At 32.1% G+C, this 24,109-nt stretch overlaps 1 protein-coding gene across 1 annotated transcript in view; it reads left to right on the forward strand.

The window, feature by feature from the left end:
- The window catches only part of Stpg2 (sperm tail PG-rich repeat containing 2), a 548,790-nt gene that overhangs the window by 11,214 nt on the left and 513,467 nt on the right, over positions 1-24,109 (forward strand). Inside the window, exons 4-6 of the mRNA XM_058583945.1 lie at positions 4,336-4,500; positions 13,253-13,365; positions 18,983-19,094. Of these exons, the coding sequence (XP_058439928.1) occupies positions 4,336-4,500; positions 13,253-13,365; positions 18,983-19,094 (390 nt within the window). The remainder of the gene's footprint in view (positions 1-4,335; positions 4,501-13,252; positions 13,366-18,982; positions 19,095-24,109) is intronic.

Consider the following 24,109-nt stretch of genomic DNA (forward strand, 5'->3'; position numbering starts at 1 on the left):
ATCCCAGTAGCTTAGGAGGCTGAGACAGGAGGATCCTGAGTTCAAAGATAGCCTCAGCAAAATCAAGGCACTAAGAAACTCAGTGAGACCCTGTCTGTAAAATATAAAATACGGCTGGGGATGTGGCTCAGTGGTCGAGTGCCTCTGAGTCAAATCCCCTGTAACAAAAACAAAAAAGACATTATAAAAATTAGTAAATTTGCTCATATCCATATTATAGTTTATAATTTAATGTTCAATGATGTTTATAAAGTTCAGTTTTTAAGAGTTTTATCATCTGACTTCATTTTTGCTCTTGATAAATCTGTAATCATTTCCAATGTCTTTGTTGAATTAGTAAGGTAATATTAAATACCATCTGTTTAACTATATATAGAGTATTTATATAGAAAGTATTTACCTGTATATAAAGGAGACTGTGTTCAAAGTACTGTTAATAATACAGAGAAATTAAGAACATCATTTCTGAATTAAAAAACCTTCAGGTTTAGATGGGTAGCTTCTAATTCAAGGCTAAATGAATGATCATGTCAGTAAATGTCATAGGAATTTAGAGAAGGGAGGGAATAGGAAAAGAATTGAAACTGACTTTAAAGAATGATTCACTAATGGACATAAGACCTGCCCAAATTGAACCAGGATGATGTAGAAAATTTAAACAGATGAATTTTCAGTAATTAAATTGAAGATGACATCAAAAGCCTTCCAACAAAGAAAAGCCCAGGATCAGATGAATTCTCAGCCAAGTTCTACCAGACCTATAGAGAAGAACTAACACTACTAATACCATTCTTCTTCAAATTATTCCATGAAATAGAAAAGGAGGGAACCATTCCAAACTCATTCTATGAAGCTAGTATTACCCTGGTACCAACACCAGACAAAGATACATCAAGCAAAGAAAACTTTAGACCAATATTCTTGATAAACATAGATATAAAAATTCTTAATAAAATGTTAGCAAACCACATACCAAAACACATTAAAAAGATAGTGCACCATGATCAAGTGGGTTTTATCACAGGAATGCAAGTTTGGTTCAACATATGGAAATCAATAAATGTAATTCACCACACAAATAGATTTGAAGACAAAAATTACATGGTTATCCCAATAGATGCAGAAAAAGCATTTGATAAAATATAGCATCCATTTATGTTTAATACACAAGAAAAACTAGGGATGGTAAGAACATACCTCAATATTGTAAAAGTTACATATGACAAACCAAAGGCCAACATCATTTAAAAGGAAAAAAATTGAAAGCATTACGTCTAAAAACTGGAATAAGACAGGGATACCCACTTTCACCACTTCTATTCAACATAGTCCTTGAAACTCTAGCCAAAGCAATTAAAATGAAAGAAATTAAAGGGATACAAATAGGAAAAGAAGAGCTCAAACTATCTGTTTGCTAATGACATGATCCTATATTTAGAAGACCAAAAACAACAAACTTCACTATAAAATTTGTAGAACTCATAAATGAATTCAGCAAATTAGGATACAAAATTAACACCCATAAATCATTGCATTCCTATATACCAATGATGAATCAGCTGAAAGAGAAATTAGGAAAACTATCCCATTCACAATAGCCTCAACAAAACAAAACGAAACTTGGGAATCTGGGAATCGATTTAACAAACGAGGTAAAAGACCACTACAATGAAAACTACAGGCCACTAAAGAAACAAATTGAAGAAGACCTTAGAAGAAGGAAAGATCTCCCATGTTCTTGGATAGGCTGAGTTAATATTGTCAAAATGGCCATACTAACAAAAGTGTTATACAGATTTAATGCAATTCCTATTAAAATTCCAATGACATTCTTTATAGAAATAGAAAAAGCAGTCATAAAATTTATTTGGAAAAAATAAGAGGCCCAAAATAGGCAAAAAATGAAGCAAGAGGCATCACAATACTAACCTTAAGTTATGCTACAGAGCTATAGTATTTGCACCAAAACAGGCATGAAGACCAATGCAATAGAACAGCCACAAAAATACAGTTATCTCATACTAGACAAAAGTGCCAAAAACATACACTGGATAAAAGATAGCCTCTTCAATAAATGGTGCTGGGAAAACTGAGATTCCATATGTAGTAGAATGAAATTTAATCCCTATTTCTTACTCTGCACAAAACTCAAAGTGTATCAAAGACTTTGGTATTAGATCAGAAACCCTGCACCTACAGATTATATAGACCCAACACTCCAATATGTTGGCTTAGGAACTGACTTCCTAATTGGATTCCTAAAGCATGAGAAGTAAAATAAAAAAAATCAGTAATTGGAATGGCATCAAACTAAAAAGCTTCTTTCTAGCAAAGGATACAAGAGCAGGAAGAGAGAGCCTACAGAATGGGGGAAAATCTTTGCTACTTGCACCACAGATAGAGCATTAATATCCAGGATATATAAAGAACTCAAAAAACTTAACACCAAAAATAAATAAAACAATAAATGAGCAAAGGAACTAAACAGACACTTCTCAAAAGAAGACATATGAATGGTCAACAAATATATAAAAAAGTTAAACATCTCTAGCAGTTAGAGAAATGTAAATTAAAACTACACTGAGATTTCATCTCACTCCAACCAGAATGGCAATTATCAAGAATACAAGTTACAATATATGTTGGTGAGGATGTAGGGAAAATTGCTGGTGGGGCTGCAAATTGGTGCAACTCTGGAAAACAATATGGAGATTTCTCAAAAAAAAAAAAAAAAACAAAACCCAAAAACCAAAAAACTAGGAATGAAACCACCATTTCACCCAGTTATCCCATTACTTGGTGTATATCCAAAGGAGTTAAAATGTGCATACTACAGTGACAGAGCCATATCAGTGTTTATAGCAGCACAGTTCACAATAGGTAATATATGGAACCAACCTAGATGCCCATCAACAGATGAATGGATAAAGAAATTGTGGTATATATACACAATGAATATTACTATTTCATAAAGAAGAATGAGCTCGTGCAGTGGTGCACTCTTTTAATCTCAGTGGCTTAGGACACTGAGGCAGGAGGATTGTGAGTTTAAAGCCAGCCTCAGCAACTTAGTCCCTAAGCAACTTACCAAGACCCTCTTTAAATAAAATGTAAAAATGGCTGGGGATGTGGCTCAGTGGTTAAGTGTTCCTGAGTTCAATCCCTGGTGTTAAAATAAATAAATAAAAGAAGGAAATTTTATGACATTTTTTTGGTAAATGGAAGGATATTTGGAAACTACTGTGCTAAGTGAAATAAGCTAATCCAAAACAAACAAACAAATAAATAAATAAATAGCAAATATTTTCTCTGATAGTGCAACTAAACCAAAGGGGAAGAATAGAAGTTCATTAGATTAGACCAAGGGGAATGAATGGAAGAGAGGGGGGATAGGAATAAAATATTCAATGAAAAGAATCTGACATAATTTTCCTATGTACATATATGAATATACCACAATCAATCTTACCATTGTGTGCATCTACAGGAATAGGGCCCTAATTAGAATAAGATATATTGCGTGCATTTATAATTTTATCAAATGGATTCTACTGTCTATAACTAAAAAGAACCAGTAAAAAAAAAAGGAAAAAGAAAAAAGCGTGATTCACTAAGTAGTTAAAAACATTAAGATTGATAAATCCACATGAATGAAGATATTGAGGTGTTTAGTAGCATGATATGTTCAGAACAGTACAGAGTTCTTTGGAATATTTGTAGTACAGGATTTAAGGGAAAGCAGCAGGAGGATGGGATGAGGAAGGAGATAAGGGCTGTATTTTGGAAAGCCTTGACATGCCCAAAACACCATTTGAAAGTACAACTTGGTAATTAATGTCAAAGTATCATTAAAATCACTTTTTTTTGTTTCTATTTCCATGCAATATTATATTGTAGACATTTTCCTGCTATGTAGCCTTCATAATTAGTGTATTTATACAAAACAACAGTAATATGGAGATAAATCAGGAGTTTCAAGGAATGAAGTCAGGAAATATTGAAAAATAAAAAGTTTGTTTTTCTATGGTAGGTACTATAATAGTGTTTGTGTGGCATTTTTTTTCTTTTTGAATTAATAATTTTTGCTTTACTAAGCAAGTTGCAAATGAGAGAGAATCCTCTTATGATAGCTTCAATAATAATAGTATATATTCTCATTGTTTATAATGGAGACTTGAATTCACTCCTTTAAGTTACTTTTATTAAGCAAACATTTTTGGCTTTATTTATTTATTAGGTTAATATTTAATAGTTGCCTTTTTAGAAATTTAATATTTTTTTTATTCCCTTTGTGCTTGCCTTGGAATGAAAAATCATAAAATGTTTTCCTTAAAGAAAATTTCAAGAGCACCTACAATTAACAAAAGTATTGATGTTCCTTCAATTCCTTCTTGTGGACAGTCATATGGTTATAATATTAATGAGGATGGAAGTATTATAAAACGTTTTCCACCTGCTAGTGACCCCACACTTGGGCCAGCATACTACAAACCTCAATTTGTAAGTATAATGCATTTCAGAATGAAAGTTTGGAAATTAGTTTACAATTGTATATGTTTCAATTCATGTAACACTAATTGCAGTAGAAATAGACTTCAAATTTCAGTGGCTTCATACAGTTGAATGTCTTTTTATCATGCATATGGGAATCTACATTCAGCTAGCAGAAGTGTATGAAGGATTACGAGTGAGAGGTTTCTGTAAGCAAGGCTAAAGCTCAGTCACATGGCTGTATTTTACTAACAAAGAGACTAACATAATCTCACTGTGGCAGAGTGCTTGCCTAGCATGTGTAAGGCACTGGGTTTGATCCTCAGCACCACATAAAAATAAACAGATAAGTTTTGGGGTATGATATCCTTCAAATTGTTAACAGCTTTTTTCTTAAAATATTTTTATTATAATTTATGTAATATATGAAAAACAGATGATGCAACAAAAAATGACATCAATGGGTACACGTGGCAGAGAATACAGAATTTAGAGAAGGAGTACAGGCAAAACATTAAAACAAACAACAAATTCTGAGGAAGGATGGATTTCTGATTTTCATAGTTGACACATTATATTATAAAACAGGACTGTTTTCAACAAAAATTTATGAAACACTGAGATTTAAAATATGGCTTATATACCGTAAGAGAAACTGTTATTGAGGAGGCCAGGACGTTGGACTTACTAAACCAAGTGTTTAAATCAACTATTTAAAATATGTTCAAAGAACTAAAAGAAACTATGTCTAAAGAACTAAATGAAAGTGTAAAAACAGTATATACCAAATAGTATCATTAAAGAAGAGATTGACATTATAGAGAAAGAAAACAAGTAGAAATTTTAGAATTGAAAAGATCATAATGGAAATGAAAAATTTGATACAAGAATCCAACAGCAGATTTGAACTAGTAGAGGAAATAATCAATCAACTTGAAGACAAGTAAGTTGATATTATGCAATTTGATGAACAGACAGAAAATAGGATGAAGAAGAATATACATAGTTTTAGAGACCTGTGGTTGACGTCGAACATATCAACATAGGCATAATGGGAATTCTAAGGAGAGGAGAAAGAGAGGAAAGGGAATAAAGAATATTGAAAAAATAATGCTTGAAAGCATTTCCAATATGATGAAAAACATTAATCTACTCATACAAGAAACTCAACAAACTCCTACTAGGATAAATACAAAGAGATGTGATTAGTGATTAACATTGGGAGCTACTGATGGCTGTAGTGTGTTATCTTTTTGTGACTGTGAATAAAATACTTGACAAAGAACAACTTAGAGGTGAAAAATTTTATTTTGAGTTCTCTGTTTCAGAGGTTCAATCCATGGTCAGCCATCTCCATTATGCTGGGCTTGAGGTGGTGCAGAACATCCTGGCAGAAGAGAAATGCTGGAGGAAAACTACTCACCCCATGGTAGCCAGGAGGCAGAGAAAAGGAGGAGCTGGGGATAAGAAATAATCCTCAAGGGATTATTGATCCTCATTGACCCACCTCCTTCAGGCAGGCCCCACCTGCATGCAGTTACCACACAGTAAAGTAGTCCTTTCAAGTGTTTAACCAACCAAATGGTTTAATCCACTGATTAGGTTATAGCTCTCATAATCTAATCATTTGTGCTGAACATTCTTGCATTAACACAGGAGCTTTTGGGGATACCTCATATCCAGACTACAACATGTGGGATGATATAACAAGAGAGAGAAATGAATTACAGTAGATGGGGTAGAGAGAGAAGATGGGAGGGGAGGGGAGGGGGGATAGTAGAGGATAGGAAGGGCAGCAGAATACAACAGACACTAGTATGGCAGTATGTAAAAAAGTGGATGTGGAACCGATGTGAATCTGCAATATGTATACGGGGTAAAAATGGGAGTTCATTATCTGCTTGAATCAAATGTATGAAATATGATATGTCAAGAGCTTTGTAATGTTTTGAACAACTAATAATAAATAAAAAAAGGAAAAAAAAGTGAGGGAAAATACTGTCAATCATGAATTTTATTATAACTAAAACTATTCTATGAAAATTAATGAAAACTAAGACATTCCCAAATAAGTGGAAATGGAAAGAGTTTTTTTATTTACAAGAAATACTAAAAAGTGTAAGCTGAAATGAAAAGTTATTAGCTAGTAAAGAATTAAAGAATGGTAAGATAAATACATAAGACGAAATTATTTAACTTTTGTAATGCTTTGATTCCTATTATGTAAAAAATTAGAAATGATATATTTTTTGTTCAAATATAAGTAGTAGGCGAATATTTTAAGACCTAGTGAACTTTCTACACTATGAAACTTTTGAAGAAACTGGTTACTTCTGGTAAAATAGAGTAAGGGACCTTATAAATTGTATAATAATTTTTTTCTTCCTCCTGAGAGTTCCTCCTCCTTTCTGGTAATGAGACTTTAGTCTCAAGAATATTTCACATTCCCCTTTTATGCCAGACCTGTTCTTTCAGGCCTTGACAAGCCTATCACCTGTTAATAATAACTAATTATTAGTTCTCATCAATAGACAGTGGCAAGTATCTTAGATGTTTGATTAAGATATGCCTAAGAGAACAACAGAGATCATTTTTGTAAAAATTACAGTGAACTCAATAAAAGTGCAGTGGTCCTGATATCAGGATATTCTCTACAAGGTGAAAGACAAGTTATGAGCAGCAGGCTGCCTATGTTTGTTTCTTGAGTCCATTACCTAATAGTTAATGTCTCATTGTCAAATTATTTAGCCTCTTTTTGCTTAATTGCCTTATCAGAAATATTCTTGAGAAAAACTGTAGTCTGATATACTCAAATTAGTATTTAGTTTTCACAATAGCCATAAATATTTGGCTTTAACTTAATTACTTAATTCCCTGATTCCTCTTTTTTTTTTATTGGTTATTCAAAACATTACAAAGCTTCTCGGACTATTCCCTGATTCCTCTTAACTTAAATATCAAAATATAGTTCTTGCTCTAAAATTATATTTTCTATATAAATGATTTCTTTGATTTGGAATAATGTATCATTAATTAGAAGGCCTAAATAATGCCTCCAAGCTTCTTTAGATATATAAAACTTTTTCCCCATATGACTAAGCATTACTTTGATATATAAACTAGATTTCTTTCTGGACGAATTATTCAGACAGAAAGAAGAAGAAAATTTATTACATAACATTAATATTAATAGGGCCAATTTATTAGATAACCTGTTTTAGTAATTTTGTGTCAATCTAGCTTATACTTCCTAGAATAAAAATCCAAATTTAATTTTAAAAAACACATAAAACATAGATTAACATACAAATTAAAGGCAGTTTTTAATATTCAGGAAGATTCTCAAAGTTTAATTGGAATTGAACTTTGATGTTTTGTGAAATCCCCATCTTGAACTTGAGAGAGAAATAAGAGGGTGGGTGTCGGAGCTTAGTGGCTAACAGCTTTATTTTCTTCTGTAGAATAACAGGTTTTCACAGACTGCTGCATAAGTAATACCTTAGTAATGTTAAATCTTATTCACATTTCTGATAATTCTGTGGAGCCCTTTATGTGCATTTTGAGATAATACTGTATGTGGGCTCAGTTTCTAGATGTAAATTATTAGTAGAAAATAAAGAAAATAATCTAAAAGATGAGTATTTATTGTGGTTCTTCTTTAACTGGTGAGTCACATCTACTGAAGGAATCTGATAAATCTTAAATATAGAATCAAGTGTTTTACAAAAACTTTAGCAAAATTAATTTGTAAAGATACATTGTTTTGTATAATATTTTAAGTGATAAAATTTAGTTTTTATCATTTTTCAGAAAAACCCAGGAAACTGTTAGATGTAAATTTTTTCAGGGGTGGATTTCACAAGCAAGGTTGGCAGTTAGAATTATGATACTGACATTTAGTAATGATAGCATGCTGTGAGCTACCTGTGCACGGCCTAACTGAAAAGCAGTCCATTAGTGTTTAAATTGATGCTCTTTGGGACTTCTAATTTTTCACAAATCCTACTTTCATATATAATTATGAAAGGATTGGGGGTAAAAGTTACAAAGTCCCTTCTTCATTCACTTAATTGTCAATGAGAATGGCAGTTAGTAATTCTTCTTCAAATTTTATTATAGCATTCATTTAAAATAATGCAGCTCCATGCTGAGTTTGCTTCAATTAAGTCATATTTTATTTGCTAATGACTTTCCAAGTTGACAGTGACCTTGAAGTGAGCACAGTCAACAATTCTTGACATAATAGAGGGTGTGATTTAGAATTGAGTGTATCAATTTGTTTTGCAGTTTTGTCTATATTTTTAAGAGGTTTTTAAATTAAATTTCATTTACTTGAGTACTATAGAGGTTAGTGAGTTAAGTAGTCATCAGCTCACATGGTTTAAATGAGATTAATTTTATTGTATACAAAGAAAGGATTTTGCTAAAGTCTTGAGTTTTTATGTGTGCATTTATGCACATATACATATATGCGTACATATGTGTTCTTTCTTTTGACTCTATTAATTTTATAATTGTTCAATTGCTGACCCATAAAATCTCAATAATGTAAATTCAACTGAAAAAAGCTTCTCTGACACAATTCTCCTCAAGGTCCTGAATTGCTGTGGTAAAATAGTTACTATAAAAGGTTTCCATGGGCCTGGGGGTATAGTTCAGTGTTAGAGTACTTGCTTAGCATGAAGAAAGCCTTTGATTTGATCCTTAGCACTGGGGGAAAATAGGCTTAACTTGATGTTTTAGGCTAAAAAAAAAAGATAGAAAAGGTGACTTAACACAATGCTCTTTTAAAATACTGACTTTTTTGACAAATCTGTAGACTACAGTAAATATATTAGGTATGTAGAACAATTAATGAAATTCTGCTTTATTTCTAAGTAAAAATAAAGTACAATATAAATGGCAAAAATTTTCTTTCTATCATCAAAACATCCTGTGTAGTTTTAGCAAAAAGAAAGGGCTGTGTGGTGAGGTACTGTGTCTTCAAGTTCTATTGAATGTAATAGTCTGAACGCAGCACTGACCTTATAGCAACAAGCTGCTTTTCAGCTGCTCCAATGGATGCCCTGGTTTGTGTTAGTATATGTCTACTAGTATCTGCTTCTGTGCTAAATATGTCAGGCTCTGCCACTTTTGTGTGCCATTCAGCTATGTGTTACAGCATTTGCGTCTCCAACCCTAGACCCTTTGGATGTTCATCTATCTTATTTCATTCATCATGGTTATTATTAGGATTCCCAAAACTGTGTGGTTTGTGTGTGTGTGTGTGTATGTGTGTGTGTGTGTGTGTGTGTGTATGTATAAATGTCTTACAGAGTTTGGTGGGATAGTTCTTTGAATTATTCAAGTTTTTATTCATAGCCATAGTCTTTCAAGGATCTGACAGGGAAGGGGTTAAGCTTCAGAATCATGTATTAATTAGAATACCTACTTACAATAATAATAACAACAACAATATCTTACTTTGATGTAGTGATTTATAGGACTAAATCATCCATCACTCATGGTGTTAAAACTAAATGTCCATAGTAAGGAGGGGAAAATACCTCTCTGTTCTTTATGTTATAATGCAGTAGAAGAAATCTGTAGATAATAATCTAAGCACACTGAGACCATGTACAATGCTGGAAATATTTCTAAAAGAAATAAGGATTCATCCTTTTTATTTATATAACACATCTTTCATGCTTCATTGGATTACAAGTAATGAATAAAATAATAACAACAAACAATAATGTTTGTTTATTGGTCAAGCATCAGGGTTTACCAATGTAGAGGACCTCAAGCCTTCCACACAGTTCCCTTTCCCAAGTATTTCTAGAAGTCCTCAGGGGCTGTCCCAGCCATGCTCTTGAGTAAGTCTGTTTGCACTGAGTACAGCGGTAGCTCCATCAGGCTTTTCAGTCTCTTGCTAGATGGTGCTCTCTGCTGGGCATTTCCATCAGTGTTCTCTAGCACAGCTAAAACTGCAGGATGAGCTGGGGTGAAGTGAGGAGGATAATACCCTTCTTTCCTTATACTCTAATAGAAGGGTTTAAAAGTAGCAATGCTTTTAATGAAACAGTTCTTTTAGATTTTTCTTCATAGCATAATTGCATACTGCAAGAATACAGGCATAAATCCAGTCTGTGTTCGGAGGTAAATTCAGTCAACAGAAAATTCTTAGTGTTTGGTGTTGCCACTCTTTTGACACAAATATTTTCTCACTGGGTGAAAGTCATCATGATTAACAGTGGATTAGTTTTCACATTCACCTTCTGATTGGTTTGCTCTTAGTTCCAAAACATCCCAATGTATGTCTGAATCCTACCTGGACATAGCTGGTGACTCTGTGTTTCTTTCTTTTTTTTTTATCTTTTTTTTTTTAATTGGTTGTTCAAAACATTATAAAGCTCTTGACATATCATATTTCATACATTAGATTCAAGTTGGTTATGTGTTTCTTTACCTTTATCTCTAACATCCAGCTGTGCCAGCTTCTGTTTGTATTTTGTTGTTGAATCCCATAGCATTTAGAGTGGTGTCTCTCTAACTAGAAATTGCTACCTACTCACAGTCCAGGAGTCTATCATTTTCTCCAGTTTCTGTCTTTCTGGGGATGTTAATAAGAGTTCCACTGAGGTTCCTTTCACATGTAGTAGATTCCTTTTCTGGTTCCAGTTTCTATTGTTCTGCATCTTATAGAAATTCCTTAAAGTGTCTCTCATGTGAATGATATTTTCTATTTTTAAATTTATTTTATTTTTTTAAATACATGACAGCAGAATGTATTACAATTTTTATTACATATATAGAGCACAGTTTTTCATATCTTTGTATAAAGTATGTTCATGCCAATTCATGTATTTATACATGTACTTGGTTTTTTTGCATTACAATTCTTATTACACATATATACCACAATTTTTTATATCTCTGTTTGTATATAAAGTAGGTTGACACCCAATTATTGTCTTTATACATGTACTTTGGATAATGATGTCCATCACATTCTACTATCCTTGCTAATCCCCTGCCTTCTTCCTTTCCCTCCCTCCACTCTTCCCTATCTAGAATTCATCTTTTCCTCCCATGTTCCTCCTCCCTACCCCACTATGAGTCAGCTTCCTTATATCAGAGAAAACATTCAGCATTTTTTTTTTTGGATTGGCTATCTTCACTTACCATTATCTTCTCCAATGCCATCTATTAAACTGCAAATGCCATGATTTTATTCTCTTTTATTGCTGAGTAAAATTCCATTGTGTATATATGCCACATTTTTTTTTTATCCATTCATCCACTGAAGGGCATCTAGGTTGGCTCCACAGTTTAGCTATTGTGAATTGTGCTGCTATAAGCACTGATGTGGCTGTGTCCCTGTAGTATGCTGTTTTTAAGCCCTTTGGGTATAGTTCGAGGAGATGGATAGCTGGGTCAAATGTTGGTTTTATTCCCTGATTTCCAAGGAATCTCCATACTGCTTCCATATTAGCTGCACCAATTTGCAGTCCCACCAGCAATGTATGAGTGTACCTTTTTTCCCACATCCTCACCAACACTTATTGTTGTTTGTCTTCATAATAGCTGCCATTATGAACAAATATATGAAAAAATGTTCATCATCTCTAGCAATAAGAGAAATACAAATCAGTACTACTCTATGATATTTTCTATTTTTAAGCCTGATAATTTGTGCTGATTTTATGTACTTTTGAAATGTGGGGTTGAGGTGAAGGGGTATGAGTTTGAACTGAATTTATGCTTTTTATCACTAATATTTGCCATTTACTTCATTAATATTATTTATAATGATAATTGACAGAAGTTGATTCTACTGCATTAAAATAATCAACCAGAATACTTGACACTATACATTATGTTAATTTTATTCAATATATACTGTTTTACTAATCCAAGCCTGTTTTAATGCTGTATTTTTATAAACATAGTTTTTCAAATGCATTGAAAAAAATAAACTAGAGTTTCTTTTACTGTTAGTTAAAAATGAGTTTTTTTTTTAAATTCTTATGGTTGCTTAGTGAAGTAAGTATTAGTTCAAGAGAAAATTCCTTCAAGAGATGCTACTATTATTGCATTGTACTTCATTATTTTAGTTTCTGTAGAAACCAGTTACTTTAATTTTTATGGTTCATGCATAATTTTGGCATTTATTATAGTGGAAGTAAAGGAAAAATAATGGTTGATTTCTCATGTTACAAATTATTTGGTATTAAAAAGACTAATTCTGTCCTCAAACATTAGTATAAAATGAACTAGCTATTATTTTAACTTATTGTTTACTATTTGTTACTCTTTGAAAAGTTTACATGAACGTATTTTAAAATACCAGTTAGTTAGAAATTGTCTAATATCAGTTGGTAACGTTTGCATTTTCTCTGTTTAATTAAAGTAATTTTCAATAGGCTTTTTCTTTCTCTAAATAATACAGTTCTTTCCCTTCCTTTTATTAAAGATGGGAAGCTAATTTCATTGACCTCTGTTATTTAGAGTATTGACTCTACTTCCAAGAGCACAGCTATTCAAATTGGTTGGGGATGTATGTTTGAGGCATTTCTCTGAGAATTCTGGCTGATGCAGGAATGGGATGGGGCACCTTAGTGACAACTTAGCTTGGGATCTGTCAAAGAACATAGCATTTACCAATGGAACCCTTTTGACCAAGACTACCCTTGCTTTAGATTTAGACTTAAGTAAAATTTGAACCTTGTTTCAGAACATATTTAAACTATGTCTCATCTTTACTTTTATTTTTTTTTAGGGTGTTTCCAATGCAACTTTGAAATACAAAGGCATACATTTTGGCAACTCTACAGGAAGACTAGAGTTCCCTAAAGTGTCTGGTCCTGGCCCTGGAGAGTATGATATAATCCAGTAAGTATATGTGTAAAAAATGTGTGTCTTTAATGTAGTTCTTGAGTATAAATTGATCTAATTTAGACTAGGCTATTTGGTTTAGAAAGGTAAATTAATATGAAGAACTCAAAGAAATATTATATATTGGAATAACCTATTTAAAACTATTGATTTTTTAATGAGTCAGATCCTGTGCCACTTATTTTATGTGTATTACCTTATTTAATCTTAACAAGTCTCTGTGGTTACTATTGTTATATGTATATTTTGTCAGTGAAAAATCCAGGGATCAGAGAGGATAAAGAACATATTCAAGATCATGTGGCCATTTACATGATAGAGCTGGACTTAAGTGAGGCCAGTTTGATTACACAGCTCATGTTATATCTAAGTACTAACATATACTGTGCTTAATTTTAAATTAGATGAAAAGTCAGATGATGACCCAGGGATTCCCCATGTTATCCCTAGCTCTGATCTTCATTCTTTTGACTATAAGATGGTTTTAAAAAGCATTTTCATTCACTGTGAATCAGATCTATAACATTAAGTTCAGGGTTTACAAAGATTAATTATTAAATTTCTGGTAAAATAACTTTATCTTTGTTTTATACTAGGAAGGCAAAATGATCAACCATCATATTGTTCTCATATTCTGTTATTTCTTCCTGTGATTAATTTTTAAAATGGATTCCAACTTGATTTTTGCTTACTTCTTTCTCTGAGAGCACGAGTTTTCTCCTGAAAAGACCCATAATGATTACCTATTCAATTATTTTGCTTGAAACAGTCAGACATCTCTGTGTCCCAGCAATGGACATAGCTATTTCTTTAGACTCCCCTGCTATAGTTCATTCATTGAACAAATATAGTTTGAATATTTATTGTGCATCATACTGAACCTAATAATTAAGAATAAAAGGAATAAAACAACACCTTTGTTTTTGGGAATTTATACTCTAGCCCATTGTCCTTTTTAGTTTTTTACTTTCCTAACATGAATGGGGTACATCTGTATTATTTATTTATTTATTTTTTAGTAATAACAGTGGAAACTGCTTCATTCTTTTTTTTTTTTTTTTAATTTTTTATTGTTGGCTGTTCAAAACATTACATAGTTCTTGATATATCATATTTCACAATTTGATTCAAGTGGGTTATGAGCTCCCATTTTTACCCCATATACAGATTGCAGAATCACATCAGTTACACATCCATTGATTTACATATTGCCATACTAGTGTCTGTTGTATTCTGCTGCCTTTCCTATCCTCTACTATCCCCCCTCCCCTCCCCTCCCCTCCCCTCCCCTCTTCTCTCTCTGCTCCCTCTACTGACATTCGTTTGTCCCCCTTATATTATTTTTCCCCTTCCCCTCACTTCCTCTTGTATGTACTTTTGTATAACTCTGAGGGTCTCCTTCCATTTCCATGCATTTTCCCTTCTCTCTCCCTTTCCCTCCCACCTCTCATCCCTGTTTAATGTTAATCTTCTTCTCCTGCTCTTCGACCCTACTCTGTTCTTAGTTACTCTCCTTATATCAAAGAAGACATTTGGCATTTGTTTTTTAGGGATTGGCTTGCTTCATTCTTCTTGCTAAGGATTGCTTTAGCTATTCTGGGTCTCTTATTTTTCCAGCTGAATTTCATGATTGCTTTTTCTATCTCTATGAAGAATGCCATTGGTATTTTGATTGGAATTGCATTAAATCTGTATAATGCTTTTGGAAGTATGGTCATCTTGATAATATTAATTCTGCCTATTCAAGAGCAACATAGATCTTTCCATCTTCTAAGGTCTTTTTTGACTTCTTTATTTAGAGTTCTGTAATTTTCATTTTATAGATATTTCACCTCTTTTGTTAAGTTGATTCCCAAGTATTTTTTTGAGGCTATTTTAAATGGGGTAGTTTTCCTTTCTGAGGATTTGTCACTGATATACAGAAATGCTTTTGATTTATGGGTGTTGATCTTATATCCTGCTACTTTGCTGAATTCATTTACTAGTTCTAGAAGTTTTCTGGTGGAACTTTTAGGGTCTTCTAGGTATAGAATCATATTATCAGCAAATAGTACCAATTTGATTTCTTCTTTTTTTATGTGTATCCCTTTCATTTCTTTCATCTGTCTAATTGCTCTGGCCAGTGTTTTAAGAACTATGTTAAATAGAAGTGGTGAAAGAGGGTGTCCCTGTCTTGTTCCAGTTTTTAGAGGGAATGCCTTCAATTTTTCTCCATTTAGAATGATGTTGGCCTGGGGCTTAGCATAGGTAGCCTTGAGATATGTTCCTGTTATCCCTAGTTTTTCTAGTGCTTTGAACTTAAAGGGTACTGTATTTTGTCAAATGCTTTTTCTGCGTCTATTGAGATGATCATATGATTCTTATCTTTAAGTTTATTGATACTACAGAGCAATAGTAACAAAAACAGCATGATATTGGCAGCAAAATGAACTGGTAAACCAATGGTACAGAATAGAGGACACAGAGAATAACCCACAAAATTACAATTATATTAGACAAATGTGTCAAAAACATGCATTGGAGAAAAGATAGCCTCTTCAACAAATGGTGCTGGGTAAACTGGAAATCCATATGCAACAAAATGAAATTAAGTCCCTATCTCTCACAATGCACAAAACTCAACTCAAAATGGATCAAGGACTTAGGAATAAAACTAGAGACCCTGTGTCTAACAGAAGAAAAAGTAGACCCTAATCTCCATCATGTGGGATCAGGCCCCAACTTCCTTAATAAGACTCCTTTGATGCAAGAATTAAAATAAAGAATTAATAAATGGGATGGACTCAAACTAAAAAGTTTCTTCTCAGCAAAAGAAACAATATGTGAGGTGAATAGAGAGCCTACATCTCAGGAGCAAATTTTTACTCCTCACACATCAGATAGAGCACTAATCTCTAGGGTATATAAAAAACTCAAAAAGCTAAGCACCACAAAAACAAATAACTCAATGAATAAATGGGCCAAGGACCTGAACAGACACTTCTCAGAAGATGATATACAATCAATCAACAAACATATGAAAACATGTCCATCATCACTAGCAATTGGAGAAATGAAAATCAAAACCACTCAAAGATTTCATTTCACTCCAGTCAGAATGGTAGCTATTATAAAGACAAACAACAATAAGTGTTAGTGAGGATGTGGGGAAAAAGGTACATTTATACACTGCTGGTGAGACTGCAAATTGGTGCAGCCAATATGGAAAGCAGCATGGAGATTTCTTGGAAAATTGGGAATGGAACCACCATTTGACCCAGCTATCCCTCTCCTTGGTCTATACCCAAAGGACTTAAAAACAGCATACTACAGGGAGACAGTCATATCCATGTTTATAGCAGCACAATTCACAATAGCTAAACTTTGGAACCAACCTAGATGCTCTTCAATAGATATATGGATAAAAAAGTGGCCTATATACAGAATGGAATATTACTCAGAAATGAAAGAGAATAAAATCATGGCATTTGCAGGTAAATGGATGGAGTCAGAGAAGATAATGCTAAGTGAAGTTAGCCAATCCCAAAAAACCAAATGCCCAATGTTTTTTTTTTTTTTTTTTTTTTTTTATATAGGAGGTTGATTCACAGTGGGATAGGGAGTGGGAGCAGGGGAAGAATAGAGAAACGCTATCCAGGGCAGAGGGGTTGGAGGGGAAGTGAGGGAGCATGGGGTTAGAAATGATGGTGGCATGTGATGATCATTATTATCCAAAGTACATGTATGAAGACAGGAATTGGTGTGAATGTACTTTGTATACAACCAGAAATATGAAAAATTGTGCCCTATATGTGTAATAAGAATTGAAACACATTCTGCTGCCATATATAAATTAAAAAAAATAAAAATTAAAAAAAAAACACTGGAAACTAAGCATGCATATTTGGCTTACTGTAGTTTAACTTTATTTTCATTCTTCTAAACAAGATTAGGTCTACAGAATATTTTAATTCTGATCATTCCATTTTTAACATAAACTTTTGTTGGTGGATATTTTCATCATATCCTTTTCTTCTCCCAGATTGGCTGGTTTGCCCTTTCTTCCTTCCCTGCTCTCTCATTGAGGTTTAAAGCAACACTAAAAACTGTATGAAATATTTCTGCTTGAACACTTCTTGTTATAAGGAACTCAACTACTGCTAAGGTTTTTTTGTTGTTGTTTCAGTAGTTGACAACTCTTTTTTCTTAAAATGTCCTTCTTAAATGGACCTTTGCTTAAAAGTTTTCCCTGTCAGTTCTTTTCCCCAACCTTGTCCCATTTCTATTCTCCCTGTTTTGTGATATTTCTTTCTTTGATCTTTTTTCTCTATTTCTCCTCTTCTTACATTTGTGTTTTTTTTTTACTTCTGCTTACATGCATGAATTCTTGTACATTGCATTCCTACTGCTTCAGTTATTTCATTATTTTCATAATTTGCTTGCCTTCACTGTATCTTTTTATTTGGAGTTGTCTTTGTTCCATTCTGGCAATTTACATTTTCTACTTTTTTTTTTTTTACTTTTTTTTTTGGTTGACTAAGAATTATTATGAAAGACTTGATAGAGAACCAAAGAGGAAATAATAAGGAGATAATAAGGAGTCACCTAAATGGAAAGATAAGCCTATAGGTTTCATTTTGGGAAACACACAGACCTAAATGGTATCTGACAATTCTGATATCCCGAGTTTATATTTGTGATTGATAAACACACTTGAGGTTTTGAAAACAAGTTCTTATGTTGAATTTTGAGCAAATAAAAATCATTGAAAAAGTGAGTATTTAATAGTGAGCTGGGTTGGTAAATGAACATTTAAATTAACACTGCTGAACAAAGAAAATAATGACAAGTATTATGAAATTTTAACTTTGTTTTATGTTTTTCTGTTATCTAATTTTAATCTTTATATGTTTAGTATAGTTTGTTAGAAATTTTGGATATCATATTCTTTTAAAATTCTATTTAAGAAATAGAAAAACCAGTATAGTCAGTATAGCCTGTTTTAATATAACTTTCATTCATGAGAATTGGCTATTAGTATTTCAAATTACAGATGAAGAATATGAAGCTTAGAAAAGTTAGGTGATTTACATAAGGTAATACAGCTAACAGGTGGCAATGCTAGGATTTCTATCAGACTGTCAGACTCCAAGGCTTGAACTATTATTAATCACTCCTTAGTACATTCTTGAGGTTGTTTAATTTTCAATGAAAATAAACTTCTATTTCATTCTCAAAGGTCTTTAAGTCACTTTCTAGATTGTTGTATGATATAAATATTATTTTAGAAGTAATTGAAATCCCTAGGAATTTGGAATTTTAAAGACTTTTTATGATAAATAGAATATAGGAAACTTTTGTTGATAGCTTTGTATTTTAAGTCATGATGCAACTCACATCTCATTTTGTTTTTGGAATCATTGAAACAGGTTTATAATAATGTTTTGAATTGGAAAAAGCAGAACAAACATAAAAGTACATTTTTTACAAAATTTTAAATATGTTAGTCTAATCTAACCTATTGGTCTTATCACATACTTCTAACCTAGGAAATGTTACTGTATTCTTTTTGCTTATATAAATGTTTATATGTTTAAAACTGAGAATTATAATTTTCTATCTGAATTTTCAAAAGGGAAAAGACATTATATTGTGAAAATATTAATATCAAGAAAGATCAACAGGAAAATTATTGTTCATTTATCCCAAGATTTTATGAAGTAATAATGTTGCAGGAGGAAAAAAAGGTAAGTTGAAAAGTGGCTATTTTATCTCTTTTCCAGGTTTTAATGTCACTGAACCCATTGTTGTAAGGTTAAAGTTCTCTTAGATCTACTGTGTCCTATAGCTTTATTGCTGAGTGAATATTGTAGAAAAAAAGTGTATTAAATATTTCTGCTTGAACACTTCTTGTTATGAGGAACTCAACTACTGCTAAGTTTTTTTTTTTGTTTGTTTCAGTAGTAGACAACTCTTTTTTCTTAAAATATCCTTCTTAAATGGACCTAAAATGTCCTATCTTCTGCCTACTTATTATTTTCCCTTTTACTATGATTTCTTTTTAGTTTTTCTTGCTTTTATTGTAAGGATGAATGTTCTAGGTGTGTTTGGATTTTATTTACCTTCATGGTTACTACTGTCCTTTGAAGTTACATAGGAACTACCTTCTATTTGTGAATTTATTTCATAGTATTTGTTTCTGTATCTAAAACTAAACATACTATTCTGCTTGTAGGCTTTATAGTATATAGTGAAATTTTTATCTTCTTTGTTCTGGATAGTGTGTACTTATTAACACAAGCTCATTTAGATCTACATTCCATTTTTTATAGCTATAATTCAGTTTATTCATTTGAAACATAGTAAAATAAGTCTCTGGATTTTTTCAATTTACAATTAAAGTTTAAAGATTATAGTATAAAATTTTAAAAATGTATACATTTAGACTAAAGATAAATGATTCTCTTGAAAAATCAGTAATTATTTTTATAAGAAATTTCTTCAAAATTTCCTTGGTCTTCTCTTGAATTTTAATCAGTAATGAAAAATATTGTGTATCAGAAACAAGACATAATACTAGAAAAAGATGTATCAACAAAGTAGCAATATAATCGTTTTTATAAAATCATTTTTATAAAATAACAATTGTAAATTTAAAAGCAGATAAAATATCAGTTTTAACTCAGTAGAATTTAATGAACATAATAAAAAAGGAAAAGGTGAAAAAGGTTTTGGTTTCACATTAGGATTTTATTCCTAAATAGAACTTATGTGTAATATGCTTTGAATATCAGTAAAATGTCAGTAAAAATACACAAAAATTAAAGTAAAACAATTGTTTTCTGTTATAAATTGATGTTTAATGGAAACCTTATTTATTTAGATATCTTACTGTTACATATTTTAAGAGCCTTTTTTCATAGTGGTACCCTGCATTTTTTGAAAGGAGGAGTTTTTATTAGATGATTTTCAAATTAATATTAGTGTGCCTGTACCATTGTAACCATTGCATTGTTTACTGTATTGTTAGATTTCTATAGTCTGAGATAATTTTCTTTTGAAATTGTAGAATGGTAAATTTAAACATGAAGAATTATAATTGGTAAGAATGAAGTAAACTGGACTTATTTTAAAATATTAGCATCTGTGTGTTTTTTCTCATTCTTTTTATATTAACTATAAAATCTCTACTTGATTACATTTCCTGAGCAGGGAGATTTTGCTTCTATTGTTTAGCATAGTGCCTAGAACATGAAAAGGGCTTAATCAGTATTTAATAAATGCATCATTTTTCAAACACTAACATTGTTTTATATTTAATAGTAACAAATGTTTTTAAACCATAAATATTATTTTCTGTATTTGTATAAAGATTTTTAATGTCTTAATATTTTAGTTCATTTTCAAAAAAGGAATCTCTGAATTTGATAGTCCTTTCTCATATTCAGGTACTACTCCCACTACCATTTTACTTTCCTCTTGAATTCTTTTCCATTTATAATTATTGTAAGTCAGGTCAAAATATTATCTCATTATTATCCTAGTGTATATCATTGTTATTTGCTACACATGGTAAAATGCTAGAAGATATGGATGGTAATACTAGAAATCTTGGTTTGTTGGGTGAATGGATGTGAGAAGATGTGAATGTTCTAAAGTTAAGATTTTATTGCTTCTTGGTGTGTTCTTTTCTATTGAGATCTAACATACAGCTAGATTTGACTATATTTAAGGGTAATTTACCTCCAATTATTTGTATTGAAATACATTTTTTAAAAAATGTGACTTTTCCCAGGAGTTTATGTATCTTTTTTAATTATATGTAATGTGTCTCTTACTCTAAAGATCAAATCTGTGGAAATAATTCTGACAAAATCAGAATATTGAGGTACTAAAAGGTGTTTGCAATTAAAACAGACATATAAAGTATTATTATTTTCTGCATATTTGATATAAAACTAATAAATGTTTTGTTCAAGATGATTTGTGCAACCACTTTTTTTTTTTTTTTTTAAAAAGAACGTCCTGAAACTAGAAAAATAAAATAGAAAGAATCACTTTTTCTGTAATTCCAGCTAGTCAGGATGCTGAGGCAGGATGATTACAAGTTAGAGGCTAGCCAGGGCAACTTAGTGAGACCCTGGCTCAAACTAAAAATAAATAAATAAATAGACACAGGGTCTCTGGTTTAATTCCTAGGTCCTTGATCCACTTTGAGTTAAGTTTTGTGTATGATGAGAGATAGGGGTTTAATTTCATTTTGTTGCATATGGATTTCTAGTTCTCCCAGCACCATTTGTTGAAGAGGCTGTCTTTTTTTCCCAATGTATGTTTTTGGCACCTTTGTCTAATATAACATTACTGTAATTATGTGGGTTAGTCTCTGTGTCCTCTGTTCTGTACCATTGTCCTACCAGTCTATTTTGGTGCCAATACCATGCTGTTTTGTTACTATTGCTATGTAATATAGTTTAAAGTCTGGTATAGTGATGCCACCTACTTCACTCTTCTTGCTAAGAATTGATTTAGCTATTCTGGGTCTCTTATTTTTCCAGATGAATTTCATTTCATGACTGCTTTTTCTATTTCTGTGAGGAATGCTATTGGGATTTTGATTGGCATTACATTAAATCTGTATAGTGCTTTTGGTAGTGTGGTCATTTTGGCACTATTAATTCTGCCTACCCAAGACCAATGGAAATATTTCTATCTTCTAAGGTCTTCTTTAATTTATTTCTCTAGTGTTCTTTAGTTTTTGCTGCAAAGATCTTTCACCTTCATTGTATCAGATTAGGCCACTACTTCCTTAATAAGACTCCTATAGTGCAAGAATTAAAATAAAGAATTCATAAATGGGATGGATTCAAATTAAAAAGATTCTTTTCAGCATAATAAATAGTCAGTGAGGTGAATAGAGAGCCTATAAATTTTTGCCACTTGCACATCAGATAGAGAACTAATCTCTAGGGTATATAAAGAACTAAAAATGCTAAACACCAAAATAACAAATAACCCAATCAATAAATGTGTCAAGGAACTGAACAGACACTTCTCAGAAGAGGATACACAATCAATCAACAAATATATGAAAAAATGCTCATCATCTCTAGCAATCAGAGAAATGCAAATCAAAACCACTCTCAGATACTATCTCACTCCAGTCAGAATGGCAGCTATTATGAAGACAAATAACAAGTGTTGGCGAGGATGTGGGGAAAAAGGCACACTCATACAATGCTTGTGGGACTGCAAAATGGTGCAGCCAATATGGAAAGCAGAATGGAGATTCCTTGAAAAACTGGGAATGGAACCACCATTTGAACCAGCTATCCCACCCCTTGGTCTACACCCAATGGACTTAAAAATAGCATACTACGGGAGCACAGCCACATTAATGTTTATAGCAACACAATTCACCATAGCTAAACTGTGGAACCAACTTAGATGCCCTTCAATAGATGAATGGATAAAAAATGTTGCATATATACACAATGGAATATTACTCAGCAATAAAAGAGAATAAAATCATGGCATTTTCACGTAAATGGATGGAGTTGGAGAAGATAATTCTAAATGTAGTTAGCCAATCCCCAAAATACAAATGCTGAATATTTTCTCTGATATAAGGAGACTGATTCATAGTGGGGTAGGGAGGTGGAGCATGGGAGGAATAGACAAACTCTAGATAGGGCACAGGGGTGGGAGGGAAGGGAGGGGGGACGTGTGGTTAGAAATGATGGTGGAATGTGATGGACATCATTATCCAAAGTACAAGTGTGAAGACATGAATTGGTATGAATATACTTTATATATAACCAGATATATGAAAAAATGAACTCTATTAGTATAATATGAATAGTAATGCATTTTGCTGTCATATATTAAAAAATCAATAATTAAAATAAAGAAAAAAAAGATTCTGGAATGAGATGGATGTCATTATCCTAAGTACATGTATGAAGACGTGAATGATGTGAATATACTTTGTATACAACCAGAGATATGAAAAATTGTGCTCTTTCTATATATATGAATTGTAATGCCTTCTGCTGTCTTATATAACAAATTAGAATAAATAAGTAAATAAATAAAAATTAATGAATTAAAAGGGCTGGGCATCTAGCTCAGTGGTACAGTTCTTGCCTAGCAGGTCCAATGGCCTGGATTCAGTCCACAGTACATGAAAAAAAAAGCAAATACCCTTTTATTTCTTTGCCCTATAAGTATAAAAAGAACAAGAATTTGATTTGGGTACTTGAAATAATAGGGATTTTAATGTATGTTTCATTTCTGAATGTTTTATTGACATTCAGAAATCATAATCTGTAAATTTGGATTTGAATTTTAAGGTAATGAGGGAAGATGAACTCTGCTTTTTCATAAACTACAGATTTCTTGGCTCATATAATGCTAAATGAATGTGTAATCCCAATGATTATTATGACATGGGATTACTAAACTTTCTGTTATTTTGTTATGTTCACAACCAATTCTGACTCTGTATTTTTAAGTGTAAGTAAGCAAGTAGGAAAAATCTGCTTACTAGAGATGACTTACAAGTGTTGAGTTTGAATGAGTGTTGTCATTATCGGAAGTGGTTATCACAGACATTGCTCACTGTGATGAGCAGATGATGAGTTCAGTTTTAGACAGTTGAATTTGGAGAAAAATTACTAATAGTGTCAATTTTAAAATAGAATTTATAATACAAATTTGGAATAGAGATACACATTTTTCAGTCTGTTCCATGAAGGTGATAATT

Source organism: Marmota monax, unplaced genomic scaffold, assembly GCF_021218885.2.
Source record: "Marmota monax isolate L192 unplaced genomic scaffold, Marmota_monax_Labrador192_F-V1.1 WCK01_AAM20220418_F8-fsc00002, whole genome shotgun sequence".
In the NCBI taxonomy this organism is placed as follows: Eukaryota; Metazoa; Chordata; class Mammalia; order Rodentia; family Sciuridae; genus Marmota; species Marmota monax.